Here is a 26,128-nt window from a genome sequence, read left to right as displayed (position 1 = left end):
ATATTGTTACTTTCCTCCTAGCCCCAAAGCTACTTAGAGCTTAACATCAACTACATTCTTAAATTAACCATAGTTTGTGGTCAATATCCAAATTCACACACTGAAAGAATAAAGTTCCCCCTACTATAGAGAACTCTGTTCATTATAAAGCAAACAAACTGGTATTTTTCAAATAATTATACTGGGTATAATAGAATAATGAACTTGAATCCCAAATCTTACTCACAGGAAGTTAGAACATCAACTGGGTGGGAGTGGGGAAGGGGGATGGAGGAGGGAAAAGATGGGGGAAGGGATGGGACACGATATAGGAAACACATGAACTTTGTCTTTGAAGGTCCACCATCTTATCTCAGTTCTACTACACAGTTGATCTTGAGTAAGCAGACAAGAAATGGGTAGCTTTTCTGATCTGTGGCAAAAAAAAAGTATTTAAACCAGGGTGGGGTAGCTCACATTTATAATCCCAGGACTCAGCACGCAGGTGGATTACAGAGAGTTCTGGGCAAGCACATTCATTATTACAGACCCATTCATTTATAAATATTTACTGAATATCCAGGATTGAGATGCATAATCTAACAGATACGACATACATATTGGGGGGGGGGGCAGGGCAATAACTGCGCCCACCTTGGGAGGCAGCTGAATCTCTTGGAGGTCAAGGTCTTTCTGGTCTACAAGGTAAATTCCAGGACAGTCAGGGCTACAGAGAAACCCTGACCCAAAACAAACAAACCAACCAACATTCCCCAGAATAAAACACAGAAGTTGAAAGAAGGGTGGTTGTGGCATACCCTTTAATCCCTGCATAGAGGCAGAGGCAGGTAGAGCTCTGAGTTGAGGTTAACCTGGTATACAGAGCGAGTTCCAGGATGCCAGAGCTACACTGAGAAACCCTGTCTCGAAAAACTAAAACAACAACAAAACCCCACAGAATCTGAAGACCAACAGAGAGATCCTGACCAAACCAAACACCAGCTACACAAATGGTTTCATTTTCCTGAGTTTTAGCTTCTTTAAATAAAATGTAGATGGTTGAAGAGGTAGTTTGAGAGCCAAAATTACATCTCTGATCTTCTGCCAAGCCCCTTGCTCAAAGACAGACAGTTCCTGAAATGCTATTGTTTATGGGAGATAACAAGCTAGTTTGACCCATCTGTACTAGATTCACAGGTAGGAATATATCAGGACGTAGTTTGCTTCTGATTGGACCTGATGGGGGAAAACAATTAATTATGGGTTTTCCTTCCTAAAGGCTGTAAAATTGTGACTTGAGGCCATTTCCCAGGATCCTGGGTATGGATCTGGCCAGAGTGCGTCCACCTAGCCAGTATTTAATTAAAGCTTGCTTCAAGGGGCTGGAGAGATGGCTCAATGGTTGCCGTTCCAGAGGACCCAGGTTCAATTCCCAGCACCCAAATGGCAGCTCACATCTGTCTGTAACTCAGTTCCAGGGAATCTGACATCTTTACACCAATGCACATAAAATATGATTAAATAAAGTTTACTTCAAATTTGGATCTGATCTTATTCCAATCAGTGGGATTAACAGTAAGTAGCCCAGTGGTGGAGCACTGGCCTAGCATGCAAAGACATCTTGAAACACACCATTACTCAAAGGTGTTCCAGACTTTAGCAAGTGCTCAATGATGTTTTTGTGGTAGGAAGATTTCCAAGATGCCCTCCAAGACAGGCGCTCCCTAATGCGCAGGTCTTGTAGCGCTCCTTTTGTGAACAAGGTGTCGAATAAAGAGACTGGCTCCTGTAAATTATATTACACAGCAGAGGAGATTTTGCAGTCATAACTAAGGCATCTAATAAACTGAATCTGAGTCATTCAAAAGGGAAGTTTTCCTGAATGAGCCCTTTAATTAAAAGAGACAAGACCAGGTTGGGTATTTGATGGTACACACCTTTAATCCCAACACTCTGGAGGCAGAGGCTGGTGGACCTCTGTGAGCTCCAGGTCAGTCAGAGCTACATAGTGAGATCTGGTCTTAAAAGAACAAAACAACAAATGAGACAAACCCATAGTTACCACAAACTGAATCAAAGTTTGTATAAAGAGGTACAAGACTGAAACAGAATCAGCATGGTAATAAAAGGGGTGCCCAAGGGCACTATTCACCACAGTGGTGCAAGCGGTACTGACTGGTACAGGAACACACAAGCACACTGATGGGACACAGCAGACAGTCCAGAAATATTTACAGCAATGTGCTCAACTGATCTTTGACAAACAAGGAAACACAACAGAAAAGACAATATTTTAAATGAGCCACTAGATAATTACAAGCTGGGGGAGTGTGGGGCGCGGGGTGGGGGTTGGGGAGTAAAGGTGCTTGCTTGTTGCCAAACCTGAGGACCCAAGCTTGATGCTTGGGCCCACATGATGGGAGGAAAGAACCAATTCCTGCAGTAGTCTTCCCCCGCCCCCCAAAATAGCCATATAGAACTCCTGAAAAGTCTCCATGACCTGGGGTATTTTAGATAAGATGCCAAAGGCTTTGAGCCCAGGAAAAAGAACTGATAAGGACTTCCTTAAAATAAAAATTAATCTGGGTGTGGTACATGCTTGTCTCAACTTTTAAGAGATCCACTGTCAAAATCCAAAAACTTACATTTTTTTGTTTTGCAAAAGGCACTATTAGAAGAATGGAGTCTACAGACTGCGAGAAAGCACTTGTATAGACCTATCTGATCAGTACTGTTATCCAAAGTGCACAAAGAACTCTAAAATCAATTAAGTAAATATAAACGGGGTCAAAGAAGCTAAAAGACACCTCACTAGTAAAGATAAAATGAACACAGATGAAAAAGGATCCACATCATGCTCTCAGAGAAACACATATTACACACTGAGACATTATCAGACCACTGACCATACAGGCGGCTCCTTCAAGGATGTGGAGAGGCAGTACTTCTCAACTGGCAGATGTTTGAGATAATCTTCTTTTTGGATTTGGTAGAAGTGCTGAGACAATTTCAGGTGATCAGAACTTTAGTAAGGATGGCCACCTACAAAGGAGGAAGCTGGGACAGAAGAGCCCACAGACACTGAAGAACAAAGGAAATGCCTTTTAGAGGGGAGGAGGCTTCTAAACTTAGAGGGAGGAGTTTAAATTTAGCATAATAGTAAAGTCTCTAGATTCTATTGTTCTGCCCTGCTTAGTGGTTGCAGCAGGCTAGGTTAGGGAGGGTACTAGACAAGAGTGGCTGATCTCCTACCGAGGAATTGGTGTATGCAAGGGGGTGGGGGTGTGGGGATGTTTGAAGACTGTTAAGGCGGTTTTTTTATAAACTAAATATGCCTCATCATACAGACTTTCACTCTCCTTTGTATTTTATTTACCCACTGGAGCATCTCTCCACATAAAACAGATGCACGGATGATATCTATAGAAGCTTTTGATCCACAACTGCCCAAACTTGAGAGAAACCCAGGCAGCCTGTACTTGGTGAACAAATGAACTGCGGTTCAACCAGACAACAAAGTACAATTCAAGAGACAAGTTTTGAAAAAGGCAAAATATGGAGACAAAAAAAGGTGAGGTGAAGAGGTGAAGCACTGAGAATTTTATGGTAAAGTACTTTGTGATGCTGCCGCAGGAGGGAGAATGGACAACACCGACAGCACAAACCTATGTACACTATGAAGATGTGCCGATCTGGGTACGGATTTGTCTCTAACAAGTACACTGATAGAGATGCTTATGGTAGAGGGCCATGCATGGGCGGGACAGGGAATATATGGTATATGGCCACATTTTCTTCTCAATCTTAATGTCATTCCAAAAACCTTTACTTATTTTGTTTTGTTTTCTGAAATGGGGTCTCACTAGGTACACAGCCTTGGCTGGCCTGGTACTCACTATGTAGATCTGGCTGGCCTCAAACTTGCAGCATTCACCCAAACTTTAGAAATTTTGCTCTACTAAAGTATTCTGAAAATTTCCTTCCCAGGTGTGGTGACTGCTCACTTAGAAGGCTTAAGCAAGAGTATTCCTAGTCCAAGGCCATTCTGGGCTACAGAAGAAAACTATCTCAAAGAACTTAAGAGTAAAAACCATTAATTGACTTCAGTCTTGTGAGATCCCAAGAACAGAACCTAGGCTTCCACTCTACAGAACCGGATGAGAACACAGGATGCTGGTTTAAATCACTATGTTTGTGATAGTCTACAAGCTATGTTGCAGTAGTAATCAAATAGTTCTTCTCATTCCCTCTGTATATTTAAAACTAGGGGCTGGAGAGATGGCTCAGAGGTTAAGAGCATTGTCTGCTCTTCCAAAGGTCCTGAGTTAAATTCCCAGCAACCACATGGTGGCTCACAACCATCTGTAAAGAGGTCTGGTGCCCTCTTCTGGCCTGCAGACAGAATATTGTATACATAATGAATAAATAAATATTAAAAAAAAATAAAAGCAATGGCATCCAGGGAGCCAATACAAACTTTTTAAAAGTAGAAACTGTGGTGGGAGGAGGACTGAGTGAAAATGTTTGACCTACTCGACACAAAACAAGGGAAGCCAAGGACTAATAGAGTTTTCATTTAAATAGTAAAGTTCACTTGCAGAGGTATTACAGACCTTTATTCTCAGCATTTGGGAGACAAAGGCAGGCAGATTTCTTGAGTACTGGCCAGCCTGATCTAGTACTGAGTTCCAGGCCAGCCAGAACTACTTAGTGAGACTGTCTGGAAAGTAAATCTACAAACACTCCCTAGTAATCCTCAGTCCCCTCTGACAAGGCAAACAATCAGGAAGGCTAACAGCATACCTTCCTCTTCCTCAGCTCCTCCAAGTCCAACCCCCCAATCTCATTCCAAGCTCTGCAGCAGAGTACCATTGCAGCCCCTCCTCTAGGAGATCACAGGATCCTCTCCTCCTAGCCCCTTCTCCACTCGTTCTTTTATTCCAGTCCCAACTCCAGCAGACACTCCCTGGGAACCAATCTACAAGCCACTCTGACCAGGGAAACAAGTAGGCTAACTGCAGATCTTCACCTCTTTCTTCATCTATCCCTTCAACTCTCGCCCCCAGCTTTGAAGTAGACCCCATTCCTAGGGGACTAAGCAGGCCCTGGTGGAACACCCCGCTTTCCTCAATCCTGTGGAACGTTCCCAGCCCCTCCCCATTCCTAACTGTCAGCTCCTAATATTCAAAAACATATTTTACATAAAATCCCTAGTTGCCACACCTTTCAGGACCCTAGAAAAATTTCCTATCAGACAACACATTTCATTTTACCATAGAGATATTTGCTCAACCGTGTTCATTGTGGCTCTATTCATAATATCCAGAAACGGGAAACAATCCAGATGTCCCTCAATAGAAGAATGGATAAAGAAAATGTGGTTCATTTACACAATGGAATATTATCAGTCATTAAAAATATCACATCATGAAATTCACAGGTAAATGGATGGAACTAGAAAAAATTCATCTTGCATGAGGTATCTCAGACCCAGAAAAATATTGTACGTGTTTACTCATATGTGGGTATTAGCTGTTAAGTCAATGATAACCAAGCTACAACCCATAGATCCACAGAGATTAGGGACAGAGTAAGAGATCCAGGTACAGCAAGATCTCATTAGGAACAGGAAATAGAATAATTATGGAAGGATGAATGGGAGGCTCAAGTGGGGAGGATAAAGGAAAAGTGGGGTGAGGGAGGGAATATGGGAAGAGACAGCTAAAATTCAGGGCAATTTGAGTGGTGGTATGGAAACCTAATATAGTAGAAACCTCCCAAAACATATACATATATATTGCAGTGATCCAAACGAAATTGTCAAATAATGGGAGAAACAAAGTACGAATTAGCCATCTCTTGTCATCAAATAAAGCGTCCAGTATTGAGACTGGGTCACATCTAATTGAGTTGTTGGCCAAAGGGGTTCCATGTGAGCCCCCAAACAACCCAGGCTATTGCTAAGACTATAGGTTGCTCTCCACAAACTGACATCAAGGCCCTATTGCTGAAGACAACACCTAGACAATGTACTGAACATGGAGAAGTTGAGGTGGTAAATACACAGAGCCTTCACCCATACATTCCAGCATCTTTGGTAAAGAAAGGTACTCTAGGCTGGGCGGTGGTGGCGCACGCCTTTAATCCCAGCACTCGGGAGGCAGAGGCAGGCGGAGTTCGAGGTCAGCCTGGTCTACAAGAGCTAGTTCCAGGACAGGAACCAAAAAGCTATGGAGAAACCCTGTCTCGAAAAAAAAAAAAAAGAAAGGTACTCTACATAGTACAAAGAGAAATGCAAACACAATCCCAGTCACAAACCATTTTGATCTACAATGGCGGTCTGTCTGCAAAATATACTAGGGCAATGGTGGCATAAAGCTTGTGGGAATAACCAACCAATATCTGATTTAACAACTTAAGGCCCACTCCATGAGATGGAACCCACAGCCAGACACTATGCAGATTAAGAGATTTTGGGACAACGTAACCCTAAGTGGAATCTCCCCATCAAATCCCTCCCCTTAGGATTCAGAGAACCCCAAGAAAAAAGAGGCAGAAAAAGTTTAAGAGCAAGAGGGGATGGAGGACACCATGAAAATAAGGCCTTCTAAATCAACATGATCAAAGCTCAAATGAACTCACAGAGACATGCACAGGGCCTGCATGGGTCTATACCAGGTCCTCTGTATATATATATATATATTAGGGCTTCCAGTTTAGTATGTGATATTAAAGGTACTTGCTATTAAGCTTGATGACCTAGTTCGAACTCTGGGGACCACACTATGAAAGAAGAGAACCAATTCGTTCAAATGTCCTGAGCTCCAGACACAGTAGTAGCATATACATCAACACACATTCTAAGTAACAAAGGAAGAGTAAAGGTTCGTTTCCAGCATTTTTCTAGTGACCTAGACTGCAATGTTGTAGGGGAGCTCTGGGAGTTTCAGTGGCTTCATTTACTTAGCAACAGTCTTACATCCCTAAATTAGGAAAAGACTTATTTTAAGTATGTGCACATGTGTCTGTGTATGTGCAGTACCCCTGGAGAACAAAGGTTGTCTGCTTCCTTGAAGCTGGAGTTATAAGCAGTTGGGGGAGCCGAATTCAAGTCCTCTGCAGGGAAGTATGTGCTCTTAATGCTGAGCAACTCTCTAGCCCCAATCCTAAATGTGTCTTAACTAAGACCCTTCCTCCTTTCATATGCCATTAAACACATGCGCGCGCACACACAAAGGGGGGGGGGCTATATCAGGGCATTTGTACACATGATATATGGGGTTGGGGAGAAGAGTCTGATGACCCTGTCATTTATTCTACCCTAAGAATCTATATTTGTACAATTATTGGTGTGTGTGTGAAGGCCTGGATAGTTCAGCACTAAAAACACTGGCTGTTCTTCTGCCCAAGGACCCTGACTGATTAAGTCCTTAACACCTACATGGATGCTCACAACCATCTGTGACTCTACTTCCATGGTATACGATTCCCTATTCTGGCTTCCGTGGGCAGTAGGGATGTACAAATGGTGCACAGACATAAGTGTCAAGAAAATACCTATACACATAAACTAGTTAAAATAAAACAAAACTAAGGCTCCCGAGCCTATGCCAATAACAGACATCATATGGCACCAAAAAGAAAACTAGGTTACATTAGGAGATACTCTGTAGGTAGAGGATCTACTCATCTTCAAAGTGAAGCCTTCCCAAGGGGTTTTGACAGGAAGTTCTACCTACTACATGATGAAACTGACATGCTGATTTGGAACCTAACTATTGTGTAAGATGCATACCCAGTCTGTGGATCTAAAGTTCAGATTTCCAAGTAAAGGGCTGAGCATTTTCTACAGCACAAGCAGTTAGAAATGTAGGAAAGGTGGATGATATTCTCCCACACAAAATGGTTGTATGAGGGCTGGAGAGATGGCTCAGCGGTTAAGAGCATTGCCTGCTCTTCCAAAGGTCCTGAGTTCAATTCCTAGCAACCACATGGTGGCTGACAACCATCTGTAATGAGGTCTGGACAGAATATTGTATGCATAACAAATAAATAAATAAATAAAAATGGTTGTATGAGACCCAAATGCAAAGCCAGGCAATCCTCCCAGGGGTTGCTAACAAAGCAAGCTTCAGAGATGGTAAGCAAATCAAAGATGGATACAGGTACTGAGTCCATAAAATGGTAACACTCTCAAAACTTGGATATTAAGTTACCAGAAACAAAGTACTTGTAACAAGCAAACTCACTAAATGTCCTTAGATACAATGTTATAGCAGAAGTCATTTGGTATTTGATGAAGTAAGTCACAATAGGAAGTTTCAAAAACCAGCTTCTTGATCTTGTTTTTTTTTTTTTTTTTGGTTTTTTCGAGACAGGGTTTCTCTGTGGTTTTGGAGCCTGTCCTGGAACTAGCTCTTGTAGACCAGGCTGGTCTCGAACTCACAGAGATCCGCCTGCCTCTGCCTCCCGAGTGCTGGGATTAAAGGCGTGCGCCACCACCGCCCGGCTTTCTTGATCTTGTTTAATAATCCTGTTGAACTTTTTTGGATCACACAACCAAGAAACTGATGAAAATCCCTCTTCGTAATGGTAATTTAAGAGTCAGTTTCAACAATGAAACATCATGGCATGGGGTTAAGACAAAACAAAGATTATGAATCTTAAAATTGGGGGTTTGCAGAGTAGCTCAGTAGTAAAGTGCTTGCCAGGCCAGTGAACTGCAAGTGTTCAATTTCTAGCACACACTCATAGGCACGTGAACACACACACACACACAGAAATAGCATGCACATATGCAGAGTTAGCTTTCTTCTGTTAGGAAGGAAAAGTAGGAGTCAAATCCTCTCATTTCCCTAATGTGACTGATGGGGACAGTATCTCTACTGTAGCCAGTGTTGACACTGGCTAGGAAGGAGACACTTAAAACAACTAGATCCATTTAAGCTTTGCTGACCTGAGAGCCAAAGTACTAGACTAGTGGCCAGAAGGCTAGCCTGTGAATACATGAGCTGGCTTCTGGGACACACAGGTATCCTACCCTTGTCTGATCCACGTGACTGAGAACCCAGATCTAATTGAAGGAAAAGAAAGACTGCAAGGAGGTTAGTTAGGTCTTCACACTAAGCCTTCAATTCAGTGGAAATGGTTTTAAATGGACATTATTCTCCATTGCTCTTACAACAAACCCCTGAAAGTACACTAGAAAGAACACAGACCCAAATTCTGAAAAACCTGAATCTAAATCCCTGCTTTGCCATTAATAGGGTAGTATTCTGTGCAGGTTATTTCATGTCCCCTTATATTGTGAGACTGGAGGGTTGTGGGGGTATCCGGACTTCCTTGGGTCCCAGTAGAAAGTTCAAGGGCCTACCACAGATAAAATTAGCATTACAAATCTCAATGCCTACAACACATTAAGTACTCCATGTTCTGCACCTACAGCACATTAAGTAATCCTGGGACTGTGATTTAATACCCACTCAGCTCTCCCTCTCCTTTCATAAAAGGCAGGCCTCACACTGATCCAACTCTTGCCTTCTATAAGTACACTGTAAATTTCTACTAGCTTCAGGCTGGGCATGGTGGTGCATTAATCCCAGCACTTGGGAGGCCGAGACTGGTGGATATTTGTGAATTCAAGGACAGCTTGGCATAGTTAGTTCCAGGACAGACAGAGGTGCACCGAGAGACCTTGTCTCAAAAGCCAAAACCAAACCCAAAACTTCTGTTGGCTTCATTTCATGTATGTAGACTTTGGATTCCTCTCAATATGAAGACACTCACGTCTCAGCATCTTCACCTATATTTTTCTGTCCCCGACCAAAGCGCTTGCTCCTCTTTTCCATCTATTAATTCCTACATGGCTTTAAGGTTGGGTTCTGAGGACACCTTCCACAAACATGCATCACCACGCCTGGCTGCAGACACAATCTTATTCCTCTCTGTGTCCTTGGCATCAGGCAAGTGTCTGGCACTATATAGTGTTGAATACATCTGTACTCAATGAATACTGGAATCTCAGCAGTGAATAGAAGAGGATAGAGTACAGGGAGCACTACTATCCCACCTTGGCCTCATCACACTTCTGTAAGTGAAGGGGCTGGGTGCCGAGTCTTTCTTTTAAGAATAAAGGAACAGCAGAGTGCCCTAGGATCTCTCTCATTCCTTTTGCTGATCATGACCCTCTCTGATGAAATCCTGTGAATTCCTGGAAATATTTATAACACCTACTTTTGCAATTCTACTTCCTTTCTTATTTTTTTTCCCTCCAAACAAACAAGCCATGGCCGACCCTGGTTCCCTCTACACAAGCGCAGTCACCACGAGCCCCTGAAAGCTGTACTCTGACCTCTACGTGTGCACTGTGTCACCTGTAGCAACACACATCTGCACGTGTCACACACATCATTTTTAAGAGTCTTTGTGCTTGCTGGGCGATGGTGGCACACGCCTTTAATCCCAGTGGATCTCTGAGAGTTCGAAGCCAGCCGCCTGGTCTACAGAGTGAGTTCCAGGACTGGCTCCATAGCTACTGAGAAACCTTGTCTCAAAAACAAAACAAAAGTCTCTGTGCTTAACCCAATATGTAAAATGAGTGACTGAGCAGTTTTTAAAGTAGATTTTAGGTTTCTGCAGAACAAAGATGACAACCGCCATCTACAGAGCTGAGTTGTATTCTAAACGTACGCGTCTTGGGTTTGGTTCCCTAGCACAGCAAAAGTAGAAGAAAACATAACACTAAAACTACTAAGGTGCTCAGTAGCCATGTAGAAAAGTTTTCTGTATAGTGCAAGGATTATAGGCAGAGTTAAGGGATCTGTGTTGGTGATACTGATTAATGACTGATGACTGATAGATCAAAAGAAAGCCTGGCACATGCAGTAACTAAACAGATAGTAATTCTTATCATTTATTCCTGTTTGTTATTCAGCCTTGGTTTAACCAGAGGAACAACTTACACAGCACTGTCCTAGGTCGACTGTATCTTAGAATTTAGTTTATCAGTGGATCAAGAAGTATGCTGGCACCCTCCACCTTCCTGTCCGTCCCCACAGACAAACAAATGACTATAATAAAAGTTTTTTTTTTAAAGAAAACTTCTATCCTAATGTAATTAGCCTTAATTGGAAATCAAGACATTATTATACAACTTCTCCTCTATTTCACAGAAAGCAGGACTCAAAGTAAGTTATAACTTCCTCTCTTCCTTCTTGTATACAGTACTTATGGGCTAATGGCATCTCCTCTTTCCCATTCACACACTTACCTCCTGCACATAATCACCTGGTTTATTCCAGTTTCAACTATTTTCCCAAATTCTGGGTTATGCATTCCATTGCTCCCTGACTGGATGATGATTTTAACAACTAGCATTTATTGAAATGCCAGCCGTAGAGAAAGCTATAGCAAAGACCAAGTTCCTAAAGGTTGCTGGTTCTCAATGGTTTTTGCAGTGCTAGGGATTGAACCTATATTCTGTCTGTGTGTATGCCTGCAGGCCAGAAGAAGGCACCAGACCCTGTTTCAGATGGTTGTGAGCCACCATGTGGTTGCTGGGAATTGAACTCAGGACCTTTGAAAGAGCAGGCAATGCTCTTAACCTCTGAGCCATCTCTCCAGCCAGAACCTAAAGTTTTTGGGAATAAAAATGACTGTTTCCTGAGCACCTTCCTTGAGGCTTTCTTTTTTCTTTTCGAGACGGGGTTTCTCTGTGGCTTCGGAGCCTGTCCTGGAACTAGCTCTATAGACCAGGCTGGTCTCGAACTCACAGAGATTCACCTGCCTCTGCCTCCCGAGTGCTGGGATTAAAGGCATGCGCCACCATTGCCCGGCTCCTTGAGGCTTTTGATGTGGTACTTGTTTTGATTTTTATCATAGCAATCCCAGAAAACAATCTTTTTAAAAAAAATTGTTTTTAAGACTTCGTTTATTATGTACACAGCTTTCTGCCTGCAGGCCAGAAGAGGGCACCAGATCTCATTACAGATGGTTGTGAGCCACCATGTGGTTGCTGGGAATTGAACTCAGGACCTCTGGAAGGACAGTCAGTGTTCTTAACCTCTGAGCCATCTCTCCAACATCAAAAACAACCTTTTTAAAGGCACCATCATGACCCAAAGAAATGTAGGAGCTGCTGAGTCTGGAAATGACTTGAGATAGTAGTTCCTAAGACACCTAAGGCTTGTCATTGGGGCAGCAACATCCTCTTAAAACACCTAAAACATACCTGAGGCAGACCCCAAGTGAGTTTGCATGAATCATTTTATTTAATAATCCTCAGCAGTCCTACGTGAAGTAGAGCTGTTACCCTTCACAAGTTACAGAACTTGCCTAACATTACACAGCTTCCGCTGTTAAAATAAATTTTTAAATTACATTTATCTGGGGGATAATGTATCTCCTGTTGTATACACGAAAGTCAGAAGACAACTTGTGTGTGTCATTTCTCTCTTTCCACCCAACACCTGCCCCTTGGATCAAACTCAGGTTGTCAGGTTCCTCCACAAGCAACTGTACCAGCTGAGTCATTTCTGGCCTGACCCCACTTCTAAGGACCCACTCACCTATGTTATCACCTATTGGTGATGCTTGTTTCTCAAAATCTCAATGAAAATTACCATCTGTCAAACTAACTATTCTTCTCATCTGTATTCTTGCTATAGTCCACCACAGAATCTAAGGTGAAGTAGGTCACTGAAGTTTTAGCACTCCTACCAGGTGGCCACCGAGTGTCCACTCATTTCAGACTGAAGGAGCATACCCAAAGCACTTTTCCTATTTCTGGATGAGCTTTTCCCTCAACTTATCTTTTTTATGTGTATGTGTATGTATGCATGTGCAGGTACACAAAGTCTCCAGAAGATGTCAGATTCCCTGTGCAGGAGTTACAGGCAATTATGAGCCACCTAGGTAAGAATATTGGGAACCAAGCGCAAGTTCTCTGCAAGAGATTCACGTGTGCTATCCAGCTGAGCCATCTCTCCACCCCCCCTTTTCAGACACGCATTTACTGAGCATGAACGTATGCAGATGTGCATGACAGGCTGCAGTAGGGAGGGCACGGGAAAACTTGCAGGGGTCAGTTCTCTTCTACCATGTGGGCCCCAGAGATCAAACTCAGGTTGTTTAAGCTTGGTGACAAGTGACTTCCTTTACTCTTCCAGGCACTTTCCCTGAGGACAGTTATTTTTTTATACAAAAGTTCAGGAAAAGATACATTTTAAACTTCATAGAGAATTCTATGTCTACGTCATGTTTAAAAAACATTATATATACATCATAAACATCTGTTGAATAAATGATTCCATTCAAAATAAAACTATTTCCCACTTTATACTTAGCTATTTGCAGCTTCCCACTTGTAAGATCTTATTCACATTCCCTTCAGTCTCCTGACTCTATCCCTTCTCTTTCCCCAGGGTTCTATCTCCACTCCTGCAATCCCCATCTGTTAGCTGTTCCGTCCTAACTTACCTGTCAGTCTGCCACAGAGAACATACCACTGTGTGCCTTAGAAACCAGTTAACTGCCTTTTTTCCATCTAAGAGATTCTCCATACTCTGACCCCTTTCTACTTTTTCAATACTATTTTATCTACATACCCACTTGCCTGACAGACAGATAAAAGACAGGCACCAAGGATGATTTCAGACTTAACAGAGAAGAAGAAAATGGAAAAGCCAAGGTGAGGAAAGGAGTTTGGCACTGGGTGAAGGAACTCTCGGGATTGACGGTGATGTCTAGTTAGTTAGCTTAAAGGTGAGTCTGCGCATTTGTCAAAAAAATCATAAAATGGTTTACTTTCCAAATGAGCATTTTGCCCTATGTAATTTTTATGTAAGAAAAAAAAATTAAAAAAGATCAGTAGGTCAGTAGGTAAGTGATGATTTTGTTAAAGTCTGACCTTGCTACCTCACAGTGTGGTCAATAAATTATTATAGCAAAAGAAGGAAAGACAAGGAAAAATCGTTGAAAATGAATGTTCAATTCAAGTTAATGACATACAAGTTGAATCTGGCCATGGTGGTACACATCTATAACTCCTGAGGTGGGTGGGTAGAAGAATCATCTCAAGTGCAAGGCCAGCAGGGCTTATGATAATAAAATCATACACAGAGTATCAACCTGGATTTCATCAAACAATTTGCAAATAAACAGAAAAAACCTACCATATCCAGACCTGTGCTCACAATGACTTTTGGATCCAAGGTATGGCTTTTACACACACACACACACACACACACACACACACACACACACACACACACACACGATGGTAGAGAAAATAACTTAAAACCTACTCTTTATAGACAAGAGATAAAATTCTCATTCCCAAATTATTTTCACTTTAAACTTTGAGACAGTCTTGCTGTGTAGCAACATAAGCTGGCCTAAACTTGATTCTCCTGCTCTTCTTTCCAAGTGCCTGTTACCACATTTGCCTTTTCTGTTTTTTCTTTCTTTTTTCCCTCTCTCCTTCCCTCCCTCTTTTGTTTTGTTTTCGAGATAGGGTTTTTCTGTGTAGCCCTGATTGTCCTGGAACTAGCTTTGTAGACCAGGTTGGCCTTGAATTCATAGAGATCCACCTACTTCTAACTCCTGAATGCTGGGATTAAAGATGCTATTAAAATGCCCAGCTGGTTCTTTTCTTTCTTTCTTTTTCTTTTCTTTTTTTTTGGATTTTTCGAGACTTGGTTTCTCCGTAGCTTTTTGGTTCCTGTCCTGGAACTAGCTCTTGTAGACCAGGCTGGCCTTGAACTCACAGAGATCCTCCTGCCTCTGCCTCCAGAGTGCTGGGATTAAAGGCGTGAGCCACCACTGCCCGGCTTTCTTCCTTTTTTTTTTTTTTTAAAACAGAGTCTTATGTACCCCAGACTGGTTATGAAATTGTAATTCCCCTGCCTCATCCTCCCAGATTTTAGGGTTCCAGTCTTCTAACACCAAATGACACCCAAGTTTTAAATATAGTTAGTTATCCTTTTCTTAGTAGTTTTTCTTTCAAATTTTGTATATTTTACTTTGCAGAAATATAAACAAAGAAAATGAAATAGCTGTTTCTAGATGACACAATTATTTGTACTTTCTGTTACTGAGAGAAAAATTGGTAACCTTTTCCTTTAAAGCTCTAGTTAATTCATGTATGGAATACAATTATAATAAGACTTCCATATTTTATTTCTGAGCTTATAAATTTATTTTTTCTTTTTCTGTTTTTTGCTTCTTTATTTTTTGGTCTTATTTACACTGGCTTTGAACTTTTTCTCCTACTGAGGTGCAGACCAAATGACAACCATTGCTTCTTGACAAAGTTCCAGCATTTCAACTTTTTGGATCAGAATTCTCCAGCACCATTTTACTTTCATTTTTAATGATTCTCACCATGTGTTATGGAAGCTCCCTTATGCCTGTCCCTTTGGAAAATTTTGTGAAGCTTTGGTGAAGGATAAAAATGTGTACAATAGTAGCCTCCAAATAATTGTTTGGAAAAAATCCCCACCACATTGGGCTGGAGAGATGGCTCAGCAGTTAAGACTGCTCTTCCAGAGGACCAGGGTTCAATTCCAAGCAACCACAAAGCAGCTTACAACTGTCTGTAACTCCAGTTCCAGGAGCTTTGACACCCTCACACAGACACACATGAAGGCAAAACACCAATGCCCATAAAATAAATAAATTGTTTAAAGAAAAAAAAAATCCCCACCACTGTGGTACCAGATAGCATGATAACTGCCTATTCCCACACAAGTTAACACTCATTTGGATGAGTAATGAATGTATGCTTGATAAATAAGGTATATTTGATAATCCCTTCTTAAGGTCTACTAAGGATCACAGTTTATCCAGCTCCATCTTTGCTCATTTTTAAGCTTTAGCTATTTGGGTAAACTAAGTCATACAAAAAAACTACAATATATTCCATAATGAAATGCCTGACCCCTACTCCCTAAAAGTCCTTTTCCCAAGGTCAGGCACTTAGACAATTCTCCATTTCCTCAGGGGCTTATCTCTTGCAAGAGGAACTTGAGGGCCTCAAGGCTGGTGCCTATTGTCAAGATCAATGTTAGCTTCCTCAAGCCCTGATCTCTTGGTACACCTCAGTTCACACTTCTCTGTTCTCCCATTTAATCCTATATACAACTATAGAGTTTAAATGGTATGTTCTTGCTGCGTGGTGGAGGCACATACCTTTAATCCCAACCCTTCCGGAGGCAGAGGCAGGCAGATCTCAGTGAGTTCAAGACCAGCCTGGTCTACTAAGTGGGACAGCCAGGACTGTAGCCCAGAAACCCAATGGGGGGGGGGGCGGCAACGACGACGACAACAACAAAAGGCAGTCCCATCACGATTCACCGTTAGACCATCTCCTCCCCTCCTTTCCCTCCACACATCATCTTTGGGACCTGAACACCCCCACCCTACCTCCCACCCCCTGCTACCAAAGCTGGTCTCCTGCTCTCTTGCCTCAGCCTCCTTAGTGTTGGAGTTACCTGAATGGGCGACCGCACCCAGCTGAGTCTACAAGTTCCTAACAAAAATAGGTATTATTTGATAACAGGGTCAAACTGTTTCACCAGTTCCTAAAATACTCCCACCTCTCCTATGGACAGGGAGTTCCCCAAGGACAAGAACTGTGTCTTGGGTTGGAGTGATAAGCCGTAAAGAAAGTAGACTGCTTTTACAGAGGACACGGGCTCAGTTCTCAGTAACCCACATGTCAGCTCATAACCATGGATCATTTCAGTTTAGAAAATCTCCTCCAAGATGACCAAAAGGGTACCTTTGCACATTTCTCAACTGCCCTGGCAGACAGTGGGTGCTAAGGGAAAGAAATGGGTGTAGATGCTTCTAGGACTTTTCAGAATGATGGTGTTTGATCAATCGACTGGAGAGAACAGCCAGGAATAATTACACTGCTGCCACTTTTGCCCCAGACAAATCTAGTCATTGTAATAATTTACTCTTTGTGCCAGCCCATCAGATCAACAACTACTTGGCTCAAGGTGGCCTCCAACTCAGGGAAAACCTGTTTCATGAAGACCCCTTCTCCTTACCTTTTCTCCCCTCTCTCTCTCTCTGTCCTTCTCTTCCTTTTTCTTTTTTTTCTCTCCATGTCCATCTGAGTGGAGAGCAGGAAGTGGTAGGGTGGGGATACTGGGGGCAGTGCTGGGTGTTACCAAATGCTCCCGAGCAGTGCCATGCTCTCGGGCAGTGCTTGCCGCCAGCCCTGAGCTTCTCTTAGTACGGGAGTGCCGCTTGTCCTTGTGTCTGTCCTTGTCCTTCTTCTTCTTGCTCTTCTTTGACTTCTTCTTCTTCTTGATTTCCCGGTAAGAATCATCTATGATAAGCTCACCGGCTTCCAGTTCCCCACCAGAGGACGACTCCGAGTCTACTAGCATAGGGTCAAGCCCTGTAATATCGAGGTTAGCACTGTGGGGCTCTGGAAGCTGGGAGGCATCAGATCCACAGCCTTCGGGGCCAGGAGACGAATGTGAGTCTGAGGAGGACTTGTGCTTCTTCCTGGCTGTTTTCAGGAGGCTCTGTAGCTCGTGTCCTAGGAGTAAAGCACCTGGCTCGTCCCGAGCCAATTTCTTGGAGGACTTTTTCAGAGAAGTCTGTTGGGCAGGGTACTGAAAAGCCTCCTCCTCCACTGAGCTGCTTCCCTTCTCCTTTGGTGAAAGAATAAGTTTCATCTTTAAGCCATCAGGCTCCCGAAGAGTCAGTGTCTCTGTGTTCACATAGAGTGGCTTCATTTTTTTGGGTTTGTGGGCACTGCTATCCTCCAAGGAGAGCTCCCCACTGCTTCCGTTGCCCTTCTTCTTATGGTGTTCCTTTCTGCTCTCCAAATGGCTTGAAGAACCGGAGGACTTCTCCCCTGCTTTCTTGGAGGACTTGGTACCCGCTGCCAGTGGGGAGGTAATGGCTTTTAGCAGGTCCATTGCTGTGTCGGCAGACTGTGGGCTGGATTTCTTCTTTTTCTTCTGTGATGATTCCAAAGACGAAAAGTCTAGAAACAATCAAGAGAAGTACTGTCAACAGGACCGGAAGTAACTTCTATCAAGTGTCCTCTCTCAACAAAAAACACCCAACTGGCATGAGGAAAAGGCTAATAGGAGCGATTTTGAAGGGAGGTACTTTGGTTCCTAACATTCAGAACCCCTGTGTGCTTCTTGACTTGGTAGATTCAGCCTTTGGCTCTCGAGACCATTCTTGTTGCTAAAGCTGATTCTCTTCCTTGAGTCTTCACAAGAGACAGAGAAAGCATACAGGGAATAGAGCTGTGGGATTAAGGGTAGTTACAATCTAGATTAGATTGCAGATGGAGTGTCACTGGTTCTTGTGCTGAGGACAAACTCATTCTAGTGAGAGGTTAGTCTCATCAGCTACACGTAGAGCACAGCTAAGAAAATGAGTTTTGTGCGTGGATATATGCTGGCTGAGAAATGCCCCATAGATACGCAGAGGGCCCAAGGATTGCATTTGGCAAAGGGATGCTAAATAACAATGGTATAGATAAGTGGATGATTCAGGGGAGAAGGAACCTGGTACCTTGTTTATCACAAATGAAGACTGTTCTTCTATGCTGAATCCTCCAAAATACCAGCCCTCCACCTCTCTCTTCCTTCACACTGGTTTATCGGCACTCAGAACAAGAACCACTGTCCTGTTAAATAGGCCACTGAGTCAGCAATATCTGGGATCCCTTCCCCTACCCCGACTCCAAGAACCAGAGATGCGCATATCCCACCTGCAGCCCATTCCCATTCTCACCTCCATAGTAGTAATCATCAGGGGAGTACTTCCTCTTCTTCCTGTGTGTGTCCGTCCCCAAGAAGAACAATTCACTGTCCTGTGGTTAAAGAGGGAGAAGAATTGGCGAGCAATAAGATGGCGAGGTAACGATTTGGAGCTGCTCTCCTGGGATCCTGGCTTTGAAAAAACAGCTGGAACTGACCTTTGACTTCTTCTTGGAGGAACTCCTGACCTGTGCAGCAACCTCTTCTTCTTCCCTTAAGAAGTCTTTGTAAGACCGTTTCTTTTCTCGTTGGCTTCGGCCAGCTGCAAGTCCTATGTCCTCAAAGCTGTGATCACCATCAAAGCAATCTGGGAAGCACAGGTTCATTTAGGAATGGAAATGACTAAAGTACATAAGAAACATAAATGCAACAGTCCCATTTCCAAGTTCAAGTTACATCTCAGTGCAGCCAATGAAATGCATGGCTAACCCAAGTGCCAAGATGACTTCTGATACCCTGGCTTCAAACACAAGACTCAAACCTGAAAACACAATGCTTCCATGCTATGCAAATGCCCATTGTGCGTCCTCAGATATGGTTTCTTAGTAGTGATTTGGCAGGTAGACACAGACTTGCGAGGGAAGGCTGAAAAGGGTAAGGATTCATGAGCTGTGCTGCTCTGTGGGGGTCCAGTGTGAGATTCCTAGTCCCAGACTCATGCACACTGGAGCTGGCAAGGACTAAGAGTGCTGTGGGGATCACCCCAATAAACTAAAAGACTCTTATTTCAGACTCTGGTGTAGGAACCCCTGTCCTGGTTTTCATTTCCATGGGCCCAGTCTGGGAATGATGGAGGCTGTGTCTCATACAGTACTCTGGAGCATCACTTGGTCTAGGCTGTGGTGCCCAGTCTTGGTCTCTACATCCATGGACTGCAGGGAATGAAGAGGTTATGCCCTTTGGAACGCTTCTGAGTAAGGGGTCATACCTTCTTTCTTCATGGAGTCATCATAAGCCATGGTGGTCCTGCAGGGCCTTTGAGAATGTGTTGTGTCACTGTGTCCAGGCTCCTTCCCGTCTACAGGACAAGGTCTGAGAAACAAAGAAGGAAAACCTTCCTGTAATGTGAAATCACTGTGGAGAAGCAACCTTCCGGGTAGAAATTCCAAGTAATCCAAGGGCTGACTGGAAGGAACACAGGAGTGTCTTCTCACCTCCACAGTCTGTGCATATATTGGAGTTGAACTTGCAGAGAGGATGCTAAGCTTAACTGGATTTAATTCATGTATCAAAGTTGACATATGAAGAAATATATAAAATACTTCTTAGATTAAAAAACTTCCAAAATTAATGAGAATTTCTGGAATGCCAACAGGACTAATGACACTGAGACAGGGTGGAAACTGACATTAAGTCAGAGGCAAGGGTTCAACCATGGTCACAGGATGTACAGATGAAGCCAGATGCCTAGGAAGACAGAGAATATCAAATACCAGAGGACCATAAAATCCTATTCATGAGACTGGTGAGCCATTAGAATCTGTTGTGTCATAATTTAAACAGAATACATACAGATATTAACTATTTTAAAGCTTTGCATTCTGCTGGGCTTTATAAACTTGTTCAAATTCACTGAAGTATGAATGGGCATACTTCTTACATTTGTTGGCTATATGGAAACTTCCAACACTAGCAAGTTTTTTTAAGGCTAGAAAGTAGTATAGAGAATTGCCATTTATCAATTGATGATGAAATTATGATTAAGATTTTTCACTAATTTATAAGCATATATTTTGGGGGGATGGAAACATTAACTGAATGAATAGGGGAAAGTTTCAAAATTTAACAGTTCAGAATTTTTATAGTGAAGTGTGGTGGTGAATGCCTTTAATTCCTTTAATCCCAGTCCAATCTGGTCTACATGAGTTCCAGGCTGACCAGGGCTTCAAAGTGAGACCATCCTGTCTCAAAAACAAAACGACAATAAAAAAAATTTTTTTTTCTTGTTCTAAAGCCACATAAATTTGATGCACAGCTAGACCAAAGTTGAAAACATGAAGAGGAAAAGCATTGCCAAGGTTTTCTAAGTCTAAGAAATAGAAAATGTGAAGCAAACGAAGCATTTGCTCCAGGTAAGGGAACCCACAGTGAACAAACAACATGAACTGGATTATTTAGAGAGTCTGCATACTGCTTGCTCAAAGGGCCTTTACGTGAAATAAAGGGTGAGAATGTAGGGTCAGGCCTCACGTAAGAATGTGAAGAGACATTCAGTTTTTCCTATTCAGACATTTAATTACTCAAGTTTCTTAATTAGATACTGTCCTTCGCTTCCCACACATTGGTGAGGACTTAAAAGGGAGTAAAGGCGGGTCATTGGGAATAATATTCATTCATCTAAAAAGGGCATTATCGCCAGGTGATGCACATCTTTATTAATGCCAGCACTCAGAAGGGAGAGGCAAGTAGATGCGTGTATTTGAGGCCAGCCTAATCTATATAGTGAGTTCTAGGGCAGCCAGAGCTATTTAGAGAGATCCTGTCTCAAACAATGGCAATCTTCTCACTAATACAGGACAAGTTTATTAGAAAGCCATACAGGTCACCTTGCCTTTCACAGACTGATACCAAGTAGAATAGCTTGAACTGCAATTTTAGGCTTTTCACACCAGATAAATTTTGGCACAAAATTCCTGAGAAACAATGCTCCTTGCCCACAAATTTCAATAACACTCTTAATTTAAGCTTATAATACAGCCATCAGTCCTTGGTCAACACCAACAGACTTGTAAATGTAGGCAAAGGTAGGCCCAGAGACGCGTGTAGGCTTTCCCCTTGAGAACACTGAATAGAATTACGTTGTCTTATTATTGGGAGGGAGACTGGGTTTTTAACTACACATGAAAAAGTTATTTTTCTGACTGCTGTGAAACTAGTAGATATTAAAAAAGACGTTGAAAGGAACATAGAACTAGGAAATGCTCCTGAGGGCAACTTAACACAGACAGCTGGCTTTATGTAGTAGGGTTAGGCCTGATATTGGAACTTTCTCAAAAATACTTAAGAACATTTTACAGGGGAAAAAAATCAGTGAGCCCTGAACACAAGTCCAGTTCACCAACATGTGAGGCAGTCCAGAACCTGAGAAATACCATGGACTAGTTCATAGGCTGTGTAGACAGACAGGCCCTGAATCGTGGCTGAGGGTTCACAGGTAGCTGAATCACCAGAGAAACACAGTACTGGGGGAAAATGTCTCAAGCAGCAGTGTGAAAGGGAGCAGAGTTCAGGCAATATTTATACAAGATTAGATGAACCCCTGCTATTCCTTCCAAGTCTTAAATAATATCCAAGATAAATTGAGGGTTCAGGGGTCGGAAGCAAACTGGGAGGGTCAATGAGGACAAAAAGAAATTTAGGTTTGATTTTCACATCAGAAAACAGCTACATTAAATGTTGGAAAACATAAAATAGGTGCTAAAGCCCATTCTCTTGAATTCCATAATTTTGGAGTTTACAATATTCGATGTTGTCAACTTCATGAGGCAGGATAATTTTAAAGCTAGTATTTGCCCTAGTGTGCAGAGAAATGACAACACAGTAAAAATAAACGCTCATTATTTAATACTGTTTATGCCATTATAAAAAGTGAATGCTTAGGAAACTTGAAAATTCTGAAGTGGCTCTTCTGAGGTTTTTCTTCAGGATTTGAAAAAGATGCTGGCTGCTGTTCCACTTGAAAGTAAAACTGCAAGTCAACCTTCAGGAGCGGGCTTTTTGGATAGCCAAGTAATCATGAAAAAAAAATCTTCAGAGGTCATATTTTGTTATTTTGGAAGCTCAAACTAACTATGAAAAGAAGTTCCAGAAAATAATTTTTTGGAAGTAATCTTAGTTCCAGCAATCACTAACATGTATCGTCATCCCAGAATAGATAGGAGAATTGAAAAAAAAAATACATAAAATCCACCCAGTAAACTGGGCATGGATGGTCTCCTCCAGGCGGGAGTTTTCTCCAGGGCTGTTTCAGGAACTCAAGATTGCCAGTCTGAGCAGGCAAAGGAAGAAACACATCCAGCTGTTTACAGTTTCTGAAATTTTGTTGTTATTTTCGGACAGCGCAGGTGAATTCTTCTTATTTCAGTGAGTTTCCTTCCATCACTAATATCTCTGAATTCTTGCCACACCCTTTCCCAAGGACCTACCTAAGCAGCACTCCCAGTCCCTGCCAGCTTTGAACCTGCAGAGATCTCCACAGCCAGGAATGCGCACTGAATCTTCTCATTGCAATGCAATTAAGCGGAACCACGACCACTGCACAGATTGGCTGACAACACAGTTCCAGGAGACCAGCGATCCAAATTTTGACAAGCCATGTGCAATCAACAGGCTTTACTTCGGATGTAGTTTTTAAATTTTACTTTGCCACAAAGAAATAGAATCGGCCAGTAGCTTAGAAATAGGGGTGGGGTGGGTGGTAGACATTTCTTCTCTTCTTTATGATATAAAATAAAGTGAATCTACAAGTTGTGGTTCTGGAGGGAGAAATGGGCCTGTATGGAGGAGCCTCCAACGAAGGCATGCTCAAATTGGGTCGCATGCAAAGAACACACACAATACGAGATTGTTTATCCGCACAGTCCCCAAGACCACCGTTCCGGGGTCCGCGCTGTTACCCCGGCAGGTCTGCTGCAACAGCTGCTTCAACAAACCTCGGCGCAGCGCAGGGAGCTGCCCGTATCCTGCCCGGCTCGCCGCGCGCCCAGCCCTCCCGTCCGCCCAAGGACCTCTCCTGACAGCCCCAGACTGCCCCGGTCCGCAGCCGCGCTCCGCCCGCCCCGGGTTCCCGCGTCCCGCCGGCCTCCGGCGCCCCGGAGCGCCCAGACGGCGGCGCAGGGGGAGGGGCGGCGCGGGCCGCGGGTCCCCGGGGCGGCCGCACGCCCCCTCCCGGCCCCGCAGCTTTCCCGCCTTCCCCGTTTGAACAGCTCCCGCCGCCTTCCTCCTGCGCCCCGCTCCAGCCCCTACGCCGGGGCGGCTGCGGCCGCTACTCCAGTCCCCGGCTTGGTCCCCGAGCTAGGCCGTAGCGGACCTGGGGCGCCTCCGGGACGGTGTCGCGGGGCCTGAGCGGTGGGCGGAGGCCGGGCGGGGCCGTTGCCGCCACGGGGTGGGGGTCCGGCCCGTCCTGGTGGGGGCTCCGCTCGCCGCTACCTTCACTCGACTCGCTCGGATCCCGCCTCAGCGCCGACGCCCGCCGCCATCTTGGAGAAGGAGAGAAAGCGCGAGCGACCAGGGAGCCTCAGTCGAGCCCAGAGCGCAGACTCCTACTGCAGCGCGGCTATCGCGCCGGCCGCAGAGCGTCGAGTGCATCGAATGGCACTCGCTGAGCGCGGTCGCGGTAGCGTTTTAAGAATAAGCTCAGTGCCGAGTTTGGGCTAAAAATCGCTCTCAACATATCACCTCCCAAGTCTTCTAATCAGTTTTCAGTTAAACAAAAAACAGCTTTCTGCAAAGAAATCACAAATAAAAAAAAATACCAGGCAACTAGATTGACTCAGTCATTCAAACACCTTCCCTGACCATCTCTGTAAAAAGTCTTTACAGTTCCTGACGATCTGTGAAAACAGGGCAGCCGTTCCGAAAGTGTGGAGCTTCACTGTGGACCTTACAGGTTTACTATCAGTTACATTTGTATGCTCTTCTCTAACACATACAAAACCAAAACAAACACCTGAAAACATAAAAAAACAAACCAAACAAACAAAACACCCGAAAACTCCACATCAGACAACATTAGAAAATCAGTTTTGTATTCTCGTTTACAAATTCGTCGTCCTATCTACATTCCCTGGCCTTTCTGGTCACCTAATAGTACTCCTGTTCTCTTTGCCTTCAAGTCTTCTGATTCTTAAGGAGGTGGTTTTTCCCCCCAGTATAATAATCTAGACATTCAAGACATGAAGATAAATAGCAGCATTTATTTATGATTTAACATTTATGTCTGGATATTCGCCTGTGTGAAGTAGAAGAACATACATTTGTAGGGCGCGCTGTAAATTTGTTTTCTTACCAAATCGTCACCCCCTTCCCCCACATGCACACTTAAATTTTCATTTAAATGTTTACAGAACTGGAGAATTGGTTCAGTAGATTAAGGCACTTTACACCAAGCCAGTGGGTATATTTTTGACACCAGGAGCCCACATGGTGGAAAGAAAAAACTTATTCACTCATGCTGTGCTTTGACTACCACAGGAGGGCTCTTATTTATTCATTTCCTTATCTTCTTCCTTCCTTCCCTCCTTCCTTTCTTCCTTCCTCCCTCCCTCCCTCCTTTTTTTCTTCCTTCCTTTTCTTTCTTTCTTTCTATCCGTTTGGTGGAAAGTTCCAAGCCCCCTCCCGGAGGAGTTGCCACAGTCTAGACTCCACCTACAAGAAAGCCCGCCAAAAGGTGACCTCTCCCCAGGGAGGGTCAAGACCACTCCCACAGGCTATTTAAACTTCCCCCAGAGAATGAACAGGTGGTCTCCCGTAGTCCCCCCCCCCCCCCCCTTCTTGTTTTCCCGGAGAGAGGGCCACCCGGGTAGCGCATTGAGTCCCGAGATTTGGCATAGACTTGTAAAAACAGACACTTACAATTCGGACGCTTACAATTTCGAGGCCTGATCTCCAAATGCCCTTGGGCTGCCTTTTATAAAAATCCTTTAAAATTGGGGCTATCAAACACCTAAGGTAAAACTCCAGATTATAACAATTCTGGAAAAATACAAACATGTCAGTAACCTCCATTTTAACCCCACCACCATCTTTTGTAAGAGTACCTACCTGTGCTAGTATTCTTTGATTTACTAAAATATTCCTTTTAATCTTCTTAGATATAGTAGCATTGGTAAAATACATGTCTAAATTTGACTTATATGTCTAATTTAAATATAACTAACAGGTAATGGTACCCAATTCTCAAGTGTCTTTACAGACCTGAGAGAAGGGATTTAACAAAAGAGCTTCTAACACTGAGACATGCCAGCTCCTGCAGCATCTGATAGCTACTCCAAGAAGATGCATGGTTACAGAAGATCTTCTGTCTGGAGGCTTGCCTTTGTGTATGGCAAAGCCACTCACACAGCAAAAAGTGACCTTCCATCTCATCGACTTCCTGGATGCTATAGTGTGTGTGTGTGTGTGTGTGTGTGTGTGTGTGTGTGTGTGTGTGTGATCATCTCATCCTGCCAAGACAGATAGACTAAATCTTCCCCCCACAGGAAAATCTTCAGGCCTCTTGTACTCAGCAGCACTGCTTCTAAGGCTGGTGTTCTCCAAAGAATAGGGAGAGACTTGGGATTGCCCGCCTAGCTAAAAAATCTATCTCATTTCTGCTCATTTATCCCTCCCAGATCTGTCTAATGGCATTTGAT

The 26,128-nt window shown here is 43.4% G+C and overlaps 1 protein-coding gene across 5 annotated transcripts in view; it reads right to left on the bottom strand.

Moving 5' to 3' along the window:
- The window catches only part of Hmgxb4 (HMG-box containing 4), a 42,657-nt gene extending 18,519 nt beyond the window's left edge, over positions 1-24,138 (bottom strand). Inside the window, exons 1-5 of one of the 5 annotated variants that reach the window (XM_075976503.1) lie at positions 23,806-24,138; positions 19,705-19,808; positions 18,935-19,083; positions 18,751-18,829; positions 17,034-17,986 (exon numbers count right to left, since the gene is read on the bottom strand). In XM_075976503.1, coding sequence (XP_075832618.1) covers positions 17,034-17,986; positions 18,751-18,829; positions 18,935-19,083; positions 19,705-19,735 — 1,212 coding nt within the window. In that variant the 5' untranslated portion in view covers positions 19,736-19,808; positions 23,806-24,138. Of the gene's footprint in view, positions 1-17,033; positions 17,987-18,528; positions 18,644-18,750; positions 18,830-18,934; positions 19,084-19,704; positions 19,809-23,805 lie in introns of all 5 variants that reach the window. The other 4 variants (XM_075976504.1, XM_075976505.1, XM_075976506.1 and 1 more) reach the window with 4 other exon arrangements.
- Positions 24,139-26,128: the final 1,990 nt, after the last annotated feature.

This window comes from Microtus pennsylvanicus, chromosome 6, assembly GCF_037038515.1.
Source record: "Microtus pennsylvanicus isolate mMicPen1 chromosome 6, mMicPen1.hap1, whole genome shotgun sequence".
Lineage (NCBI taxonomy): Eukaryota > Metazoa > Chordata > Mammalia > Rodentia > Cricetidae > Microtus > Microtus pennsylvanicus.
This window is presented reverse-complemented; position numbering and strand designations above follow the sequence as displayed.